The 21834-nt window shown below is 53.0% G+C and overlaps 1 protein-coding gene across 3 annotated transcripts in view; it reads left to right on the forward strand.

Annotated features, from left to right (window-relative positions):
- The first annotated feature begins 352 nt into the window (after positions 1-352).
- LOC105189772 (irregular chiasm C-roughest protein) overlaps positions 353-21834 on the forward strand; it is a 175896-nt gene continuing 154414 nt past the window's right edge. For all 3 annotated transcript variants that reach the window (XM_019844462.2, XM_025305536.1, XM_025305537.1), the window contains exon 1: positions 353-1681. In XM_019844462.2, coding sequence (XP_019700021.2) covers positions 1551-1681 — 131 coding nt within the window. In that variant the 5' untranslated portion in view covers positions 353-1550. The remainder of the gene's footprint in view (positions 1682-21834) is intronic.

Genomic DNA, 21834 nt, shown 5'->3' on the forward strand with positions numbered 1-21834 from the left:
ACCGCCGCCAACTTCATAGCATCCCCTCCGAGTCGGGCATCCGCCACGCGACCGTAGCCCCCACCAAGAATGTGAGCGTGTGTCACGCTCCGGGTAGCTCGGTGCGTGCCCATTATTAGGAGGGGGTAAGGGGCGCGTGTAGGCAGCGTCGCGTGGGGGTTGCCAGGTTGCGGCGTGGTGGGGGTGAAAGTACGCTTGGCAAAGGGACCGCCAGTAGTTTCGTGCTGCCTGCCGTGCAGGTCGGATGACGACGAACGCGACGTGATAGTCTCGTCCCGGAGCAACCCTTACCCAGTCTATCTTTCTCTCTCTCTCTCTCTCTCTCTCTCTCTCTGTCCCTCTCTCTCTCTCTCTCTCTCTCTCTCTCTCTCTCTCTCTCTCTCTCTTTCCGTCTATCCCTGCGAAACGAGCAGTTGCACATCGACAACAGCGTCGTGTCGCGCGGCCGTTCGCTCGAGGTCTCAGCGGCGAGCCTCGAGGTGATTGAAGTGCACGAGGAGTTCGATCGAGCAGTAGCTACGTCGTCGTCGTCGTCGTCGTCGTCATCGTCGCTGTCGCCGCTGCCGCCGCCGCCGCCGCCGCTGCCGTTGCCGCTGTCGTCGTGTCGTCATCGTCGTCGTCGTGGTCGCGCGCGCGCCTCGTCTCTCTCGCGCTCTCAGCCGCGCGCGCGCGCGCTCGCTCACTCGCTCGCTGCCTCGCGCGAAGCGGATCCTCGTCCTCGGAATCGGCGTAGACGAGAGCGACTCGCGCGATCGAGCAGTCGCGCGCGCGAGGACGTGTCGTAATGCCGCGGGCCGACCGACGCGGCTCGCCGAGAGGACTCGCGGGTGCGGAGGGTGCTTCGATCTCGTCCTGACGATACCAGCCCGTACACGCGTCGTCCTCGATGGACGCCAGTGGTGGTGCGTATCCGCGTTAGGGGAATGCTGCTGATGAGTGAGTGAGCCTCCGACAAGATCTCTCATCGGCCGCGCTCGACGGTCCGGCGCTCGCGAGCGCGGATGGATCGAGGATTCGACTCTGGACAGATTGCGCTCGGCTCGCTGCCTCCGTTCGCGGCTTTCTTCGCGAGTCGCGCGTCGGATCGCTCTACGCCGCGGAAGAAGGCGACTCGTGACTCTCCGTCGCCTCCCCTCGCGAGAACGCGAGTGTGTGCACCGTGCGACGGCGTGTAACACGTGTGACAGTTGCCACCCGTGGGATACGTAACGGTGGATTATACGTTCTTCGGCTGCGGCAGGAGCCTTGCTGCCGTTTTGTGCGGGATTACACACACACATACACACACACACACACACACATACACACACATACACACGCACATTGCACACGTACACGCGCACACGCGACACGCATACACACGCGTACATATACATACGCGCGAGCGCGTCAGTGCTTTGTCGTCGTCGTCGTCGTCATTATCGTCGTCGCCGTCGCCGTCGCCGTCGTTTCTCTTCCGTCGCCTCTCGGTGCGTGCTCCGACGAATTCGTCTCGCCGAAGGATATGTCGACATAGTGTTTGCGCGTCCCACACGGATCGGAGCTACGCGATGGCCGGATACTCCTCCAGTGCGCCCGGTACGGATTTTTCGCCGGAAGCTACGCCAAGGATGCGGCGATCCACGATCGATGCCACCGTCCGGAGCGCCGGGCGGTCCTCCGGAGGACGCGCGATAACGAGGTAAGTCGCATGTACCCGCGTGTGTGTCCTCTCGCGGGGGAAATCCCGCGGAATCGCGCGGGATCGATTTCATCTGCCCCGCGCGCGCTAAATGAAGAAACTCGCGAGTCCGCGACGGGGGGAGGGGGGCAAGCGTAGGTGGCCGAAGTGCAACGTGCCCTCGCGAGATCGTGTTACCGGTTGTATTTCGGGCAGCGCTACGGACGGAAATATCTCGGGAGTGGATATTGTAATAAAACTCCACATGCGGAGTCAAAGATTCCGTGTCAGGTGCCGTTTGAGACTCGGACCCGTCGCTTGGAGAGCCACACGAAAACGGAGGGACAGGAGCAAGAGAGAGAGAGAGAGAGAGAGAGAGGATAAAATTAGATGCACGCGCGCGAACGAGCCGCTGAAGAGGCGTCGTATCAATTTTTAGCGACACCGACTTATCATCGTCGTAAAGTTGCACCGCGTAATTACGGAGCGTATCGCTTGAAATCTACCGCGAATACGCGAATGTATGGGCCCGTTCTGCTTCATAAGAATGGATATTGCTTACAAGAAAGTACAACGCGATGCTCCCCTCTGCTATCTCTCTCTCTCTCTCTCTCTCTTTCCGCTGTGAAATTATTTATTAAAAGCTAGCGAAGTGTACAGCGTGCCCCCTCTCTGTGACGCACGCATACGCGCACACACACGCACACACACACACACACTCCCTCTCTCCGTGTCTCTCTCTCCCTCTCTCTATGAGAGGAGCGTCCGAGCGGAAAATGTCCTTTTAATTGTGAAACGCACAACGTTATAATATACCGCTAAATTCACCTGCGCCGTAAATCACGCGACTTAATGGAAAATTGTGCAGCCCCGCGCGCGCGCGCGGGCGCGTCAATATTTCTCCGGGTCCTAAATTCAATATCTTGTCACTCGATACCTCTCCCCCCCCCTCTCTCTGTCTCTCTCTCTGTAGGTTTTAAATTCAATATCTTGTCGCGTCTCGCACAAGCCGATGCAAGTGTCGCGGCTGTGTACTCACTTTTCATCTGGCGAGCCCGGTGCACTTGCAACATTTAAAACGCGCGTCGCGTGTGCACGCACACACACACACACACACACGCACGCACGCTATCTCTCACCCTCGACTCCCCTCATCCCCCCTTTCTCGGCTTGGCGCATTTGCCACAATGCGGAATAATCTATGGGGATTCTAGTGACAACGGTCTACGCGCGTCCGTGGCGCGGTTATGCATGTATGCGCGAGCGCGCGCATGTGTGTGTGTGTGTGTGTGTGTGTGTATGCGCGTGTGTGCGTTCGACGCCTTAAAATATTCACGAGATCAATATTCCGCACTTGTCGCGATGTACGATTTTAGTCGAAACGCGCACGAGCGAGGGAGCGAGCGAGAGCGCGCACGAGGGAGTCTTTTCGGGAAATTCGAGCGATGGACGGGGCGCGGTTTTCCCGCGACGAAGGCGCGCGCTCCGCGAAATACGCGCGCGGGGGGGCGGCGGGGCTGGGTGAAAGCGCGTGTTTTTCGCGGTGGTGCGCGCAAAACGAGGACTGACCCACCCGGGGTCATCGTCGTCGACCGGGCCGAGATGAGCCCCGCGGCCGCGCCAATCGCCGCGTCGCGACCGCATCTGCTTCCCGCGAATTATCTCGTATAATATCGGATGCCGCGCGGCGATAGGACGTCGCAATTCCCCGATGTATTACGTGACACGTATAAACGTTTACGCGTGCGTGCGAGGGGGCGGCAGGGAGGAGGGATATACGGCAGCTCGCGATCGCGCTGGCGAAGAGAGTCGGTCCCCTCCTTTTCCCACCTTCCTTCTTTCATTCGGATGATTACACGAGCATACTTTGAGAAACAGGTGCGGGCCTAATGGACCCGTCCGCCCCGGCGGAGAGTTAAGTGACACGCTGTGAAATTAAATGCCGTTACCTCGTCCCCCTTCCCACCCGGCTCCCCCCTCCCTCCCCGCTAAGCCCGCTCGCCCGCGCGCGCGGCCGACCGCCACCCCTTCGAAGAAATTTACGCGATCGATAGAGAGATACGGCTGGTATAAATATGGCGCTACCGGGGTCCAAGATGCGCTTTAGATCGCCACATCGGCCGATGATAAATGGCCGAGTTAATGGCCGACGGTACTATTAATGAGAGAGGGAGAGAGAGAGCGAGCGAGCGAGCGAGCGAGCGAGAGGAGTATTTGTTGATGTCGGAGCGCGAAAGCCACGAGCGACCGTCCGGCGGCGAATCAGAGTAAAGGACGACGGTGGACGTTCAGATCAAGTGTTTGGCTCGTTTATTTTGCTTCGGAGAGGAGGAGGCCAGCATTCCGTTCGCCCTCCATCCTTAGCTCGCGGGCCGCGGGATGGAGGAGGATGTTTCGAGCTTGCGGCGGCGTGCGTTATCGATCGCGCGGCCGTCTGAAAATTTCAGCCCCGGGCTTAATTTATTAAGGCAAGGCTGATTTTGCGGCGTGACGTCCGGGAATACAAGCTCTGCTGCTGGCCGACGCAATAAAAGTGTAACGCAAATATTCGATATAACATCCCCGCGCCGCGGACGTCGCGTCTCGCTCGGGGAGAGATGGCTTCTAATACGCGCGCGCTCGTGCCGGCCTCGTGTGGGTTAATGTCTCTATATTCGGCCCGGTGTTTGTCACCGGAAGCGGGAATGTATAGATCGTATCGTGGCGGACGTTTACGCGCCTTCTCGTCTCGCGCGGATGGTGTAGAAATATTTAGACAACACCTGCCGAGATCCCCTGTAAATTCGCCGCGAAATCAATTATCCTTCGCACACACACTCTCGGCCGGGATGTATTAAAGGGATGCCGCGCGATACAGCCCCGGCGTTCCGCGCCCCCCCCCTCCCCTCCCCCCAGCCGTTGTTTGTTCGCGCCAGACGAGTCGCCGGTGGCGACGAAAATTTACGCTCGCGGAATCAAGACGGAAAGAAGGGTACACGCGGGAGGGAGGGCGGGATAAAGGCAAGAAAGAAACGTCGCGTTTGCTCTCCGTGCTGCTTAGTAGCGCGAATTGAACAGATGGATCTCTCTCTTTCTCTGTCTGTCTTCTCTCTCTCTCTCTCTCTCTTTCTATCTTCTTCCCCGTGTCTCCCCTCCCGTGAAATCGCAAAGAAAAATCGACTCGAGACGCGCGATACAGCCGCGAGGATTATAGCCGAGGATTACGACACGACGATAGCTCGGCTACGCGATCCGCGTACCGTTACTTTCTGTGTGTTTTACATATGTATGTTACACGATAAGCGAACACAACTCGTAATAATTAAGTCCGAGCGCGCAAGCACGAATGTGCGCTCGCGCACGGGACGCTCTACGGGTTAACTCGCGTGCATCCATCGGTGATTTTCAGCGTTTAATGAGAAATCTAAATTGCGCCGGCTGAATGCCGCAATGAGTTCCACCGCAAAGTTGCACCACGGGAGGAGCGGGGGCGGGGGAGGGGGAAGGGGCTACGCGCCAAGTTGGCGCAATCGGAATCTTAAGATTCTCACCAGAAGGTTAATTCCACTTAATAGTACGGGCGGGGAACTTCAATCTCGCAGGTTTTATAAGTTCGATAACGAAGCCGTACGGGGCGCGTCCACGCTCTAGCGCGCGTCTTCTTTCACTTACCTCCTCTTGCCGTCCTCTCCCTCCCCCCCCTCCTCTCCCTCTCTCTCTCTCTCTCTCTGAACGTCGTCGGGAAAAATTCTAGAGCCTCGCGGGACACCGAGGCGAGGGAGAGGATTACGGTCGAATCCGCGTGGGTGCGTCCTCGAAATGGAATTCGTCGGCGGAATTTTAATTTCGGCAATCGCGCGCGCGCGGCGATTTAATAACACGACGCCGGCCGCGCCGATGGATAAGAGTGCGTTCGGGGAAACGCTCGGACGAGAGGGAGGAGGAGAGGTAGCGCGACAAAAGCTCGCTCACGCGCTCGGGATGCACGCACGTTGTTGCCGGCTGGCTGGAAATCGCGATTTAACGTCGTCGACGCGCTCTTTTCTCTCTTCCCCTCTCTTTCTCTTAATGAAGCGTTCGATTACACAGCGTTGAATGAATCTCGCGGAACTTTCTCGCGCGCGCGCGCGAGACAGAGAGAGAGAGAGAGAGAGAGAGAGAGAGAGAGAGAGAGAGAGAGAGAGAGAGAGAGAGAGATTCGACCGGAGTTATTGTCTCAATCCCGTCAATTGAAAGCTCCTTTTATTTAGTCGCGCCGGCCCGTTATCGATGACAATCGATAACGCGCGCGCTCTCGCACCCCGGCGACCAGTGTATTACTATTTTCGCCTCTATTGTTATTGTCGCTCATTATTTACAGATTGCTATTAATTACGGTTCTCGGAATGAAAATTAATTCTTGATAAAACGTACGGTATGTGATCGAGTTACGGCCGGATTGTACCGTGAATAATTCAGATTCTATAATCGTCAGTGCATAGTTGTTCCGCCGGAGTCCGCCGCCAGCGCGGAAGAGAGAAAGGGCGAGAGAGAGAGAGAGAGAGAGAGAGAGAGAGAGAGAGAGAGAGAGAGAGAGAGAGCCTGCAACAACGCTGCGCGACATTAACAACATTTGCGCTTTCATTTTTGTTAATTCTCTTCCGACTAAATTACCTCGCACCGCGGAAGCTAAATGAAACAATCGATGCTGGCCGATACATCCACCGAGGTCATCGACGAGAACGAAATCGCGCTCGCGCCTCGTTTAAGTCAACGCGGGGTCAACCTGGCGCTTTTGAAATTTCGCGGCCGGGCGCCTCGTTTTTCTCCCCTCTGACAACTCCCGCGTCCCTTCCCCCCTCCCCCCCCCGAAGAAGTCCGCTCTGTCAGCTTTGGTTCGTGATGCGAAGATTGGGCAATGACTTTCCAAACCTTATCCCTCCTTTCCTTTCTCTCTCTCTCTCTCTCTTTCTTTCTTCGTCTGTCTTTGTATCAAGTTGAATTTTAACCGTGAAAATTATCGGCGGAATTCTGTATTCGCGAGCGACGATCGAAAACTTTGACCGGAGTTAATACTCACGGACGGCGGCCGCCGCCGCCGCCGCGCCGGGGCGACTCGATTGCGAAAAGTTCCGACCGATTTCCCTTTCCCGCGCGCGCGCGCGCGCGAGAGATTATGCTCAGTCCGTAAGGCGAAAGTTGCCTCCGGTAGTTAAATTTCTTTCAATTAAAAAGTCACGACGTCTCTTTAAATCGACGATACTGTACCACTGTATCGTTGCGACTTTCCCCATGTCTTGCGTGTAGATTCGCAAGAAGATTATCCCCGATTGACATGCGGGAACGAAACACAGAGAGAGAGAGAGGAGAGAGAGAGAGAGAGAGAGAGAGAGAGAGAGAGAGAGAGAGAGAGAGAGAGAGAGAGAGAGAGAGAGAGAGAGAGAGAGCGAGAGCGAGCGAGAGCGAGCGAGCGAGCGAGCGAGAAAGCGATCGAACGAGCGGGGCCCGGCAAAAAAGGCAGGAGAGATATTTCATCTTTATTCGCATTTAACATCTCGAAACTCGAAGCATACGGGGAGCGTCGTCGTGTGTGTCGCACAACGAACGACGGCCCGAAAGAAAGCTCGATCGATTCGCGCGCAATATTTCCGTATTTCCGAGCGTGTTTTTGCACGTGTCGATTCGTAAAGCATTACGGCGAAAGAGAATCGTGCCGATCCTCGAGCCGATCTGTCGACGTAAATTCACGGGCGGAGGAAAGTAGGCGATGATATAACGTTAGAGGAACGAAAGGCCAAGCTCGGCGGGTGCCGGGACCACGTAAGCTCGCTTCGCCGGGGCGGTTGGCGCGCAGCAGCAACCTAGTCTCTCTCGCTTTTTCTCTCTCTCTCTCTCTCTCTCTCTCTCTCTCTCTGTCTCTCTCTCTCTCTCTCCCTCCTTCTCTCTCTCTCTCCCTCTCTCTCCCTCTCTCTCGCGCGTGCTCTCTCCTCCAGCACGTTCCCCCCGCACCGGCCTCCGCGGTCGATCGATTCGCTAAAAGTAAATAAAACTCACCCTGAGCTGGCTGAAGGGGCCGCGGTAGTGTAAGCGTCAGTACCAAGTGTAATGCAATAAATCAAGACTCGGATGGAAAAAGCCCGAAGTCGTCGCGTAAAATCCGTAATCTAAGTGGCAATAGTTACGGCACGACAGTTAACAACGGCGAGTAAACGCGTTTCACCGCGCGAATTCGAGGAGATAATAAAATTGCGCGCGCGCGTGAACGAGTTTGAGTCTTTTTTTTTTTTTATCGCGGCCGCGCGCGCGCGAAGGCCGAAACGAAGTCGCGGACGCCGAATTGGCGCGGACGTATCGGGATTTTTCGAAAAGGCCGTCGAACGCGTGTCTCGGGCGATCTCGCGAAGAAAAACATATCCAAAGCACGCGACTCCAATTTTATTCTACTTTCGCGCGGACGGAGCTGTGTGTTTTTGCATGATGGTGTGTGTGTGTGTGTGTGTGTGTGTGTGTCTGTCTGATATTTAATGCACCGTAACGCGCGAATGGCGAAATTAGAAATTTCGAGAGTCGTGTACAGACTGTGCGATGTCGCGTGACATTTCCGCTCTCCTCTTCGTCCACGGGCTAAAGTTGAAATTAGCAAGTTACCGATATATACACGGGACGAATTTCTCTCTCTTCCCTCTCATTTACGGATTCTTTGACCAATTTGGAGTCCATTTTCCCCGAGTGAAAATTTGATCAAGCCCCGTGCCATTCTGCTTTACTTATAACTTTGTAATATTCTACTTTAAATATCTTTCCGCGACTAGCCCTCAACTTTTTAAATTCTGCCGAATGAAGGTCGGACTCGCAATTAAACGACGAAATTGATTATATCCTTCTGTAGCCGAGGCTTATTCGATAAAGGTGCGCCGCTCCTTGCGCGGCCAGTGTCGCACAAGTTATTTAGGATTGGCAAAATTATTAATGTGTCCGGCACTTTGCCGGGCTAAACATTTTTCTCGAATCCATCAAAGGGACCGCGTGGACCAAAGGGAGCGGCGCGAGATTCTTTGCCAACTTTATCTTCATTTCCCTGAAAAACCAGTGCCGCTTCGTCTCCTTTCGCGTATTTTCGTCAGGACTGCGTAACTACTACAAACGAGCCGGAGCTCTTTCCGGAGACTCGCCTGCCGACAGTCGGAGGACTTATCTCTGGCGAAAATTTGATCAAAGCCCTCTACGTGTGACTTTTCTTATTTCGTTAATTTCCATCTCGTTTCTTCCTCGCGTCTTTCGGTGTCATTAATTTGATACCACGATGGGCCTTCTCTTCCTCCCTCTCTCTCTCTCTCTCTCCCCCTCCCCCTCTCTCTCTCTCCCTCTCTGTATTTGCACGATCAATGGGATCGCGGTAGGATGCATCGCAAAGTCTTTTTTGCCGCAGATACGCTTATTTTCAAACGTATTTACGGGAGCGTTGGGGACGTCCGTTGACCTGAAAATTTCGGGATTGTCGAGCCCTAAGCCGGCTAAAAAAGCGAGGCCGGCGTGTACTATAAAGGCGAGAGCGTGAAATAAAATCAAAAAGTGCTTTACAGCGGAATAAAGCGGCCGGGCGGAGGGAGGGAGGGAGGGAGGGGGGAGGACAGAGGAGGAGGACTGAATTTTCCGTTATCGAAAATCTTGATACTCCTCGCGTTCGGGTTATCGCTACCTTCGACGCGTTAAATCAGTGATCAAACGAATAACGCCGCAAGTAGGCCATTGCCAATTTAACGGACGCGATGTTAAACATGAACGGCGGAGCGCGGGGTTGGGGGGAGGGGTAAGGTTAATAGCGAGTTGTAAAGTTCATTTCATCTAGAGACGGAAAAGTTTTCTGCGAACGGCGCAATGTCAGTGTGATTTCGCCGTCGGCGATTCTCTCTCTCTCTCTCTCTCTCTCCCCCCTCTTCCCCCGCTCTCTCTCTCCCTCCCTCCCGCCCCCCCGCCGTCCCATCCTCCTCATTCTCTCATCCGCTCCCTCAGCCTCTCGGTCTTTCTCTCGTGCATCTCGCAATTTTCCGTTTTTCAAAGGGAGAAACGCGCGCGCAACGGCGACGAGATGGCATTAAAATAAATACTAAGCGCGTTTGAAAATCATTTTAACGCTTGATGAGACGGCGGGGACTTATCTCTCGAAATTATTTCGAGATTGATGCATCAGGCGAGACTGAATGCAGCAAGCCAATTGCAGCGTAATCCGAAAGACGATACTTTATCGCGACACAGGCGAGCAGCTTCTCTCTCTCTCTCTCTCTCTCTCTCTGGCTCTCGCTCTTTCTCTTCCTTCTCCGCTGAGCACAGTCGAGTAAAATGTATCGGGCGAATGTGTAGTTTGCACGCACGCACACACACACACACACACACACACACACACACACACACATATACACAGAGCCGTGCGCCGCACATCTGTCCTTATAATCTCCTTGTATATTTTACACGCGAGAAGTGTCCGCGAAAGGACATTTGTCATCCGATTCATCATGTTGTCGACCTATTTGAGGCGCTCCACCGAGGGAAGAGGAGAGAGAAAGACGAGCGCAATGAAATTTTCTGGTCAGCCCGTGGAATCGTTAAAAGTCTCGCTCGCGTTTCCGTGTCGCGTGGCCGCCGCTCCACGAGGGCGAATTTATAATTAACAGAAAGAGAGGGCGAGGACGAGTGAGAGGAGACCTTGGAAATTTCGCTCGTGCGCGCGATTACGATGATGTTTATTCGACGATAAATTGCGACACGCGCGTGTCTCACAAAGGACCAATCTCGGAAAATGTGAATCCGGCCGCGATGCGCTCGCGGAATGAAAAGGAACGCGCGGCGGCGGCGGCGGCGGCGGCGGCGCGAGGTCTCGCGGTCGCGCTCGCGTACGCCAGAGGTATTTCAATTGGGGACAATTAATTCTAATCGATTAATTTATGAATACCAAATACCCTCCCGGTCGGCGCGCCGCGCCGGCCTGGTGCGTTAAATTCCCCCTCCTTCCTCGTTCTCTCGCGCGTTGACCGCACGAATGGTGCAGCGCGCGCTCGCGCTCGCGCTCGCGCTCGCGCGGTCGTCCATCACTTTGTCCGGCCGCAAAGTAATTATCTCGTAAGCATTATTTTAATTAACGCCGATGATTAAAGCACGGTAGATACTCCCGCCGTATTTCGCCCCCCCCCTTCCTCGCGCGCGCCTCTTGTTCTTGCCGTTCTTACATGCTCGTGCTAGCTCCCTTCATCCGGGCGCTCTCACTCGCTCTCTCTCTCTCTCTCTCTTTCGCGCGCGCGCGCGCGCAAGGCGCGCTCTAACAAGAATGATTACCCGCAATTACGCGGAAAAACATCGTTCGAATTACCGAGAGCCCACGCTCCGGTAAATAGAAGATTAACCGCGAAGTATATATATGCGAAAAATGATTAATCGCCCGCGCCCGGCTATTACGAGAGGCGACGAGGCGGACGCGGCTCGCGCGGTGTGGGCGTTGCTTAACCGGAAGCGCGTATCGCTTCCCGAAAAAGAGCGCTCCGCGGCGGCGCAGCTTCACGGAGCCGCGAAATGTCATCGGCCCCGTCGTTATCGAATCTTGATAAATTGACGGACCGCGATGTTTAATTAATTTCATCGTTCACGTTACCGCTCGCGCGGCTTGGCTCGTTTCCGGCGTAACCACGTCCGCTCGTGATTCCGCTCTACCTTGCCCTGTCTCTCCCCCCCCCCTCTCTCTCTTTCTCTCTTTCCTTTTTTTCTTCTCTCTTCACTTTTCCCTTCCTCTTGTCTAGCTTCTTTGTTTTCCTCTCCACCGCGTCATGTAACTTTTTAATGCGATAAGAGGGCATGAGGGGGCCTTTTATTCTCGAGTCGCGTCTCAGATTTGCGCGGAGATGTAATTCGTTTTAGCCGCGCGAAATCGCGGTTTTTGTTGGTCCGTTCGCGTGCGCGCCGCCGCGGCGGAGGGGGGGGGCAAGGACGCACGTGTATTACGCGGAGTGTATCGCGCGCGCGCGTGAGAGAGAGAGAGAGAGAGAGAGAGAGAGAGCGAGCACTTTTCTTTGCAGTAATATTAATATAAAACGCGAGGCGCGCTCGTGCGCGCGGGATGGAAATGAAAAAAGCGACGACGACGACGACGGGACGGCGGCACCGGGGCGGCGTAGAACACGCATTAAATGCACTAAACTGTATCCGTTATTACGGCCATTATTACGAAGCAGCGCGCGCGCGCGCGCGCTTCACGCGCGATAGCTGGATAAAGACGCATTGTGCCGGGTGCTTAGCAGAATGCCGTCATTAGAAGAGACTAATTGTGAGTTATGCACAAGAACCCGAGGCTCGTAAGAACCTCGTTGCCGGCGTTCGAGCCTGCTCCAAGAAATGGATATAAACGCAACGTGGTCGCGCGTGAATGGGGTCTCCTCGCGGAGGCCGCTCCCTCGCTGTTCTCTCTTTCCCGCCCGCCGCGGGTCGCGGGCCGACGAAAGTCGAATAAATTCATTATCGTTCGGCGAGCACGCACACACACACACACACACACACACACACACACATAGGCGCACGCGTGCCAGCTCATACCCGGATATTATCCCTCATCGCGAGCGAGCGCAGCAGTAGCGGCGGCGCATCGCGCGTCGGGCTAAACGATATTTAGTGGCAGTTAGTGCCAAGTGACCGTGCCACATCGATCGAAAATGGTAGAGCGATTCGGTGTAATTCCTTCCGTAATGCAGTTTAGTTAGCAAACTGCGAGCATAGCGCAAACGCGAATATCCGGGCCGCGGCCGACCGACCGACCGACCGACCGACCGACTGGTAGCGCGTCGTCGAGACGACGCGAGACGCAGAGGCAGAGAGAGAGAGAGAGAGAGAGAGAGAGAGAGAGAGAGAGAGAGAGGAGAGTTAAAGATTAAGATTCCGTTTGAAACATAAGTAAACGTTTGTGCGCTCAATTTACATAAACATACATTTTCTCATCGTATATTCCGGCGGTTTGCATAAATAACGAACCGGGAAATACAGAATGTAAAATAGCCGCGATATAGTCGCCGCTACCTGTCTGTCTCTCTCTCTCTCTCTCTCTCTCTCTCTCTCTCTCTCTCTCTCTCTCTCCCCAGGCGGAACGTGACACTGAATTATTCGCGGTGCGACATGGAGGAAAGCTCTCCCCTCCCCCCTCTCGCTCTCTCGCATTGATACATACCCTGTTCTCTCGGAGAAGTTACGTTATTGTCGCCCGCTCCCCTCCGTCCGCGACGCATTCTCGCCTGTCTTCATATTTAATAAATGTCATGACCGCGCGCATCGCGCATCTACCAGGAGCGGCGTGGCAGCCGAGAGTTGTGCAAGCGCGTTCGCCGTCGAAGCGGAGCGGTGAAGCGCCGAGAATCGGCCCGGTGATCTCTCAGCCAGGATTCGCCGCCGGTCGGCGAAACTTCGCGGCAAGAGCCGCAAGAGCCGCGTCCGGGTTTGCCGGATTGCCTTCGCCGTCGTTGAGCGCGCGAGTCCGTCTCCGCAGACACGTTATTGCAAAGTGATGACGGCGGCGGCGCCGAATTTGGGATTCAGCGTGCGGCGCGCTCCTCCGGAAAAGGACAACTCCTCGGGAGACGTCCCGGCACGCCGCGCACCGCAACGCGGCCGGAACGCAATTATTTATCGTACGAGTGTCGCGCACGCGAAGCGACGTCGTCCCCGCGGAGAGAGAAGGTCCTCTCCTGCGCCGCTTGTTGTTTATCAGCGAGGCGCGTCACGGCGCTCCGGGTGTACGTTAATGTTTATTTAATATTTCGTCAGGAAGGAAGGCTGGGAGCGGGGGAGAAGGGGGGGGGGAGAAGAAGGACGATGGGGAGACGTCGCGCACGGAAAAGCCTAGCAGCGCGCGCGCGCTGCTGCTTGCCGTTATGGCCGACGGAAAAAGCGCTAACGTATGGCGCGCAGTCGTGGATTGTTTAAAGTATGCCGAGGCAAAGTAAGCGTTCCAGCTGTGAGACGACAAATGGCGTCATTTAAGGTTCCACTTTTAGTTCTTTCCAGCTGCAACACGATAAATGATACTATTTAAGGACGCCCACCTTCGGCTTTGCATCTCGAGCGCGCGCGCGCTGCCGCGAACCAGTTTCTTCCCTATCTCGCGCCCTTCTTACTTCCGGAAAGAAGCGACTTCCCGCATCAAACTTCCCCTTTGTCGGCGTTATCGCCGAGAGGGAGGAGAGAGAGAGAAAGAGAGAGAGAGACAAGGGGCGGCGGCGCGTCCCTCGCGGCCTCTCCTCTCACGTTTCTTCCTCGACTTCGGCCTTAACCAGCGATATCTGCCGCGAGCGCGAAAATTTCTCGCACGGCCCTCGGAAAATCATCCATCAATCCGCCGCGCGGATTCCGCACTGCGGCCCGTGGAAAATAACCGGGGAGAGTAACTCGGTCTCGTTTGCTTGTCATCCCGTCGCTGCTTGCGAGAAAGGGCGCGAGGGTAATTCGTTTGGCCAATCGACTCGACGGAGCTATTTTTGCCGCTCTTTCTCGAGCCCGACTTGTCTGCAAGTAAACGATGTTGTTCGCCGCACGCGCGAAAATATATCCGGCTATTTCTGTGGTCTTCGACGCGAATCCATCGCGAGGGTTTCGCGGTGGGAATCTTCGCTAATGTATAACCCGAGGCAGCAGCGATCGCTGCGACTTCTGGCTGGCTGTGAAAAGAACGTGAATATAATTTGTCGATGCGAGCTGTGATAGATTCGTCACTCCTCTCTGCGCTCTCGCCCGAATCGGCGGACGACATTTGCCGGGCGCACGAAAATATCGAGGTGTTATCGCTCGGCGTGTCGGAAAAATTATCAATCCACGCGCGAGATAGCCCGCTGGTGGAGCCGGGGGGGCGTAAAAATGATGACGCTGGAAATCGTCGCGAATGACCGCTAATGGACATGAGCGCGGTTAACAGGCGCAGTCTCGTCGCAGTCCCGCCGCTGCTCGTGGAAAGCGGACGGAGGATAATTCGCAGCCGGATTCCTCGCGGGCTCACCGTGCGAAAATATCGAGACACCACCGATGACTCTCGGCCGCGACGCGACGCGACGCGACGGGCCGGGCGGTGCGCGCGAAAGAAGGACGATTCGCGCTGGAAAGTTTGGCGAGGCGGCCGCTAATGGGCCAGCTGTGCGCTGTAAATTAAATCCGCGCTATAATTTGCACTCGCACTCGCCTGAAATCATTGTCCAGCGCGCAGATTTTGTTCACATCGAGATCGAGTATTATTCCGCGCCGCGCCGGCTCGGTCCTTTTCCACTCGGCCGGAGTTGTCGTCGTCGTCGCTACTGCCGTCTCGTCGTCTCGGCGAGACGAGAGCGAGGCGCAACTTCGCTGTTGCAGTTGTCGATCACACGCAGCGGCGATTCAACAATCACCGCCGGTCTATCGAGCGAGAGGCGCGCGTTATCGCGTATGTTTATTAGGCTATAATTTATTCAAGCGACTCGTCCCCTCCCGCTCAGCCGCGACTCGCCGGAACAGATTTCGCAAAGTGGCTGCGTCGCGACGTTATAAAGATTGCATCGGGTCGATACACTCTTCGTTTTCTATCTCTCCTTCCCTCTCTCTCTCTCTCTCTCTCTCTCTCTCTCTCTCTCTCTTTCTCTCTCTCTCGTAATTCCCGTTCCCTTTCTCTCTCGCAATCGCCGCCACCGCCGCGTGCGGCGATTGTTGTCGCTACGCGTGCGACACTCGCCGACTCCTTCCGGTTGTATCGTTTGTCCGGCGAAATGGAAGCTCTCAAAAATAAATTAATGCGTCGTTAATGGATCCGCGATGCTTTTTAACGGCAGTCTCGTTACGACGACCTTTGGCACTCGATCCGCAATGCGGACTTACGCGAGCCCGGCCGTGTAAAGAAATACGAACGCTTCGGCCCGGCGGCCGAATTTGTCGAAATTTACGCTCGAAATTTCGCGCACGGTGACAGTTGATAATTGGCGTAATTATTATCGGCCCTTTGTTACCGATGGGAATATAGCGAAGATGATTGTGTTTCTCGCGAATCCCCGTCGCGAGAAAAATTCCCTGCCGAAGTTAGCAGAATTCGGTCTTAATGAGATTCTAAGCCGAAATTTAGCCCGAGCCATCGCTATTTTTGGCTGATTCGAACCGAATTCCGCTATTTTCAACTGAAGTTTCTTAAGGGGACTGGAGGGGGTCAGATTATTGAAAAATCGTGCTTGTTTTATTGATAATATTTTGTGACGAACTGAATAAATGTGCAAGAGTGAAAATTTTTGATATATTTATATAACATATGAAGAGTAGAAAAATTTTGTTTATTAACAAATATTCATATAAATATACGTTCACTTAAATTTTAAACGCGTCTTTCTCGAAATTTTATTGTTCAACTTTTTGCAGTGATTTCTCCGAAACTGAGCTTCGTGTCGATTTGAAATTTTGAAGCAATAATATTTGTTCATCTGGCTCTCAGGTGAACCATGGACAACTCCGTCAAAATATTTCATTTCGAGATATTAATTTTTTTATTGTGAAAGAACTGAAAAATTTGAATTTTTCTCCAATAATAGCTGCCATTTTGTTAATTTTGTTCGACTTTTCTTTACAGTGCTTCACCGGATAATGATAAGCCTCACAAAATTTCTAGCTACTCTCTCAAAGTGAATCAGTGAAACTCATTGTCAATCAGCGATTGTGCACTGATTGTCAGTGCATAATCGCTGATTGACAATGAGTTTCACTGATTCACTTTGAAAGAGTAATTAATATTCGCTCTGTTCGGACCACCGAGAACCGAGATACGTAGGCAGTCTGAAAAGTTCTCGGCCTAACAATGAAAGAAAATTTTTTTTGCCGTGAAATATGTTTTATCTTTCAATATAATCTCCTGAAACTTCAATACATTTATTTCAACGTTTTTCCAATAATTCAATACCATTATTAAAGTGGGATTCCGGAAGGTCTGCAAAATATCCATCCACGACTGCAATAGCTTCGTCATTTGATGCAAAACGCTTTCCAGCCAGGAATTTTTTCAGGTTTGGAAACAGATAATAGTCAGAGGGGGCCAAATCTGGTGAATACGTTGGATGTTCAAGCAATTCGTACTTTAATTCGTTGAATTTTGCCATTGTCAAAACACTTGTGTGAACACGTGCATTGTCTTGATGGAAAACGATTCTTTTCTTCTTTAAAACAGGTCTTTTCTCACGAATTTTTGCATCCAATAGATCCAAAAGGTTACAATAATATTCAGAGTTAATCGTTTTATCTTTCTGAAGATAATCGATCAACAAAACGCCTTCGTAACCCCAAAAAACTGTTGCCATAACCTTTCCTGCTGACGGAACCGTCTTCGCCTTCTTTGGTGCACATCCACCGGCTTCAATCCATTGTTTCGACTGTTCTTTTCGCTCTGGTGTACAGTGGTGGATCCAAGTTTCATCAACAGTTATGAAACGACGCTTGAAATCCATTTTCCGTTTTGCTTAAAACGATCCAAACACGCTTGAGAAATACGCATTCGAATGCGTTTTCGGTCAATTATTAGCAAATGCGGCACCCATCTTGCACGAAGCTTTTTCATATGTAATTCTTCATGCAAAATATTTCCAATTCGTTCCTTTAAGATGCCTATGACCTCAGCTATTTCACGCATTTTCACTCCGCCGATCATCTAACACACCATATCATGGACTTGTTGAATGTTTTGTGGTGTTGTAGCAGTTTTTGCCGACAACCTTCGCGTGGATCATCTTCGAGGCTTGTACAACCAGATTTAAAAAGAGCAGCCTATTTTTTCACAGTGGAAAGTGAAGGTGATGCATCCTTATACATTTTTAACAATTTCGGATGAATTTCTGTTGGTGTTAAACCATCCAAAACGAAGAATTTAATCACTGCACGATATTCAATTTCTTCCATTTTAAAAAAGACAATGACACGTCATTATTAAACTGGTGCTACTACTCGAATGACTTGACAGATCGAAATAAAATTTTACACGGGTTTATATCAGGGATACCACTTTCCAGTACAATTATAGTCTGACAGTTTCTAATGCCATCTATGTGTCAGGCCGAGAACTTTTCAGACTGCCCTCGTATTACTGCAAAAATGACAAAATTTGAAAAGAAAAAGGAGAGTACTTCAGCTATATATATCGTATATTTATACGAGTATTTGTTAATAAACAAAATTTTTCTACTCTTCACATATTGTATAAATATACCTGAAATTTTCATTCTTGCACATTTATTCAGTTCGTCGCAAAATATTGTCCAAAACGAGCATGATTTTTCAGCAATCTGACCCTCCAGTCCCCTTAATCAGATTCTAAGCCGAAATTTAGCCCGAGTCATCGCGCTATTTTTCACTGATCATTCAAACCGAATTCCGCTATTTTCAACTGAAGTTTCTTAATCGCCCAGAAATTTCGACCACACGTACTTTTCCCGGGCGAGATTGAAGTCGCCGCGTCTCAGAGATCGCCGCGCAGACTCGTCGCAGATTGGTGGCTCGCGATCGCTTGACGCGCTCTCGCAACTTTCCCGGGGAAAAACGCGCGCGGAAACCGTCCGGCGCGCGAGAGTACAATCGTGGACAGGAGGAGGGTCGTCCGCTATTTGTCGCCGGACTTTCGGGACGTCTCGTCCGGTGGGAGGATTCTCCCGTCGGCCGACAAGTTCCGAAAGTCGCGCAAAATACGGCGGCCCGGCCCTCGGCGCGCGATCGCGCACACGTTAATGCGTCCTGCCGCGCTGGACGATTTTTTTTTTTCCATCGGTACACTAGCGCCCCTCGTCAATATTCATGAGCCACGGTAGTTTGACTTTAATCCTGTTAAACGGCGGACGTATCGTTTTTGATACGCGCGAGAGCGGCGCGAGCGGCCGAGTTTTTAATTATTCGTCGCGGTTATTCGTCGCGTAAACTCCGCGATCGTTCTTGGCCGATCGATCGATGGCGCGAATATTACGCGACGCTAATCCGCGGGCGCGAGGACGGGGCCGTGGAGAATTATGCGCTTGTAACGCCGCGGCGGAATATGCGGATGTTTTTGTCGCCGACATCATCTCGACGGCGGATCTCATTTCGCGCGAAATGCATCCTTGCCGCGGGGATGTTTTTGTCGTTTGTTGTTGTTGAGCGATTTTTTGAAGCACTGCAACGACGAGCGCAGGAGATCCTCATTTCGGAAAAAAGAATTGTCTCGACGTTCGATAAGCGAGATTACTGTAGCGACTGTCGCCGCGCGCGTGTGACGCGTCCGTAGTCAATTCGCCGAGATGAGTGGAGCCGAGCGATCATTTGAAAGCTTATCGTCGCAAAGTGCCTATCGTTTCACGTCTGCAATTACATTTGCTATCTGTGGGCTCGAGAGATTCGATCTTTCGGTATCCAAGTTCGAAGTAACCTGCGCTGGAGCGGCGCCAAGCTTTCGGTTAGGCTCTCGTTTCATCGGCATACAAGAGAAGGTTTTCCGGCCATTGCGAGGAAGAGAGAGAGAGAGAGAGAGAGAGAGAGCGACGAGCGGAAAATCACGGCCGGGCCGTGTAGATAATTTTTTGCCGCAGGGGAAAATAATAATTTAATAAGATCTTCCGGAGCGGAGAAGACGCTATCACGCCCGGCGTTTCCGCGACTCGCTTATTCAGCGACTTTTTAGCGCAGCGCTCGCAAACAGCAGCCCGAGAAAGAGAGAAATGTCGCGCCAGACGTGGAGTAAATCGTCGTCCGATTTCGCGAGCAGGGAAGATCGACGGGCGGGGGGGGGGGGCGCGGGGCGAGCGCGCGGGGATCTTGCGCGAATGCGCGTTTAGTCTCCTTCTCGCATCCTCTCAGGACTCCTGATCCGTCGCCACTCGGCGGAAGGGAGGATATTTGTTATATTTATGGATCGGCATTATCCACCCGTGCGCCGCGATTATTCGTGTCCGTGAAGTTTGCGTGTTATTTCACGGAAACTCACGAGTTCGCCAAGAGTAATATCGCCGTTTGAAAACGCTAGTCCCTCTCTCTCTCTCCCCCCCCCCCTCCCACCCTCCTTCTCTCTCTCTCTCTCTCTCTCTCTCTCTCATCTCGTTTCCGTGGAAAGACCGGGCGCTTCGGGCGATGTCTCTCGTTTCTCTGAATTATTCGCGATGTAATAAAGAATCTCACGATGGCGGCTGAAAGAGGGGACGGCGGCGGGGCCGGGCAGAGAGAGAGAGAGAGAGAGAGAGAGAGAGAGAGAGAGAGAGAGACTGGTGAGTTAATTTTCCAAACCAAGAAACACAACGAGCAATTACGCAATGCGTTTCGTATTCACACACGCATGTACGCATACACGCACGCACGCACGTACGCACGCACGCACGCACGCACGCACGCACGCACGCACGCACGCACGCACGCACGCACGGACACACGCATACACGCGCATGCGAGCGAGCGAGCGAGCGATCGGGTTACACACGTGCGTACTTAACGCATCATTAGCGCACACGCGAGTTTATGGAGCGTAATGCATGCCCTATGCGTTATAGGGCATCACCTGTCTCCCCGCGAGATAGCTGCAGTTCAGTGAAACTAAACGAATGTCAGATTCATACAATGTGCCCCAAGGATATTCGATAGACTGATCACCTAGTTCATCGGTTTAGTTGCGTTGCAACACTGCGGATACGTTCGTGTTGCTACAGATTTGCGCGAGAGAGACCAGGGGAGAGATTGGGGGAGAGGGTTTGGCGGGACGACAGAGAGAGAGAGAGAGAGAGAGAGTGAGGGGGGAAGGGGGATGGTCTATATCGCTCAATAGTCGTTGTTTAATCTTCGATTATTTGCGTTAAACATTTCAACGTGATTAAATGCGCGATCCGCGCCGCATATAATCTTGAATAAAATTGAACCTATCGGCTAATTTACGGCAAAAAGCCGAGTGGTAGTCATGAATTAAATACTTGACAAATAGTGCCTCTCTCTCTCTCTCTCTCTCTCTCTCTCTCTCTCCCCCTCTCTCTCCCTCTCTCTATTTATCTATCTATCTATCTATCTATCTCTTGTTCTCTCTTCCTCTTGCCTCGAACACGCGCGCGTGCGTTGTTTATGCTTGCAAAATATGCGGGACTCGCGGCACAATACGTAATCGAGCGTTCGTTTTCGAGTGCATTAGCGATATGAAAAATAAAAATGAGAAAAAAGCTTCAGCGCGCGCGCGCGCGCACTTCGGTCCGACCAGGGATATGTACCTTGAATGTATTTTCCCCGTGCCTCCTCCCTCTCTCTCTCTTGCTCTCGAATGTACAAAATATTTCATAACTCGACCTCGAGACCAACTTCCAGCTCCCTTAAGCGCGAGTTTGTGTTCACGTCGACACAAGCGGCGCGTTATCGAGCATCAAAAATGTATCGCCGGCTCGTCCTGCGCGACGTGTTTCCACCCCCTCCCCCCTTCCGCCGCCACTCTTGGCGACTCGCGAATTCCTCGCGACCGCAAACCGCGAGAGAGAAAGAGATTCTTGTTGATCCTCTTTTCTCTCGCCGCCCTTCCCCCTCCCCTCCTCTCCCCCGCCGCGAAGCGCGGCGACGAATTTTGGACGCGCGATCGCGGCGGGGGGAGAGGCGATTGCTTACTGCCCGCCCCGATAATCGGCTCGCGGAAGTTCCCGATAACACTGACGAGATACGATCGGTGATTTACGAGGAGCCTGCCAATCTAACTAGACAATCTCACGGAAACTGCACCGCGACACAGAGAGAGAGAGAGAGAGAGGGAAGGAGTGGTAGCGGCGACGAAGGGAGGGCAGGGGTCGGCGGCTAAAAAGCGAACGGTGTAATTGACACTGTAACGAGCGATCGCATTCTTTATCGGGATCGCGATCTCGTTCGAGGTGTCGTATTTAGTTAGCCGCGTCAATTTCGCGGCGATACCGCACTTACCCTCCCCCTTGCCCTGTCCTTCACACACACACACACACACACACACACACACATACACACGCTCGGATCCGCTTTTTACGCGCCGATTGTGCGGTCGCGCGGGCAGTTACACGCGACGTTATCGAGCGTCCATTACAGCTCTTCTTCACTCGCGCGAGAGCGCATTAGATATTTTTATGATGAAAACATGGCCGCGCGCGAAGGAGGATCAAAGTGGACCGTCTGCCCGGGTTTTTTAATGGATATTTGGGAAACTCGAGACGCCGACGATGTTCATGTAAATTTCTATCGGCCGACGTATC

This window comes from Harpegnathos saltator, unplaced genomic scaffold (assembly GCF_003227715.2).
Source record: "Harpegnathos saltator strain DR-91 unplaced genomic scaffold, Hsal_v8.6 scaffold7, whole genome shotgun sequence".
In the NCBI taxonomy this organism is placed as follows: Eukaryota; Metazoa; Arthropoda; class Insecta; order Hymenoptera; family Formicidae; genus Harpegnathos; species Harpegnathos saltator.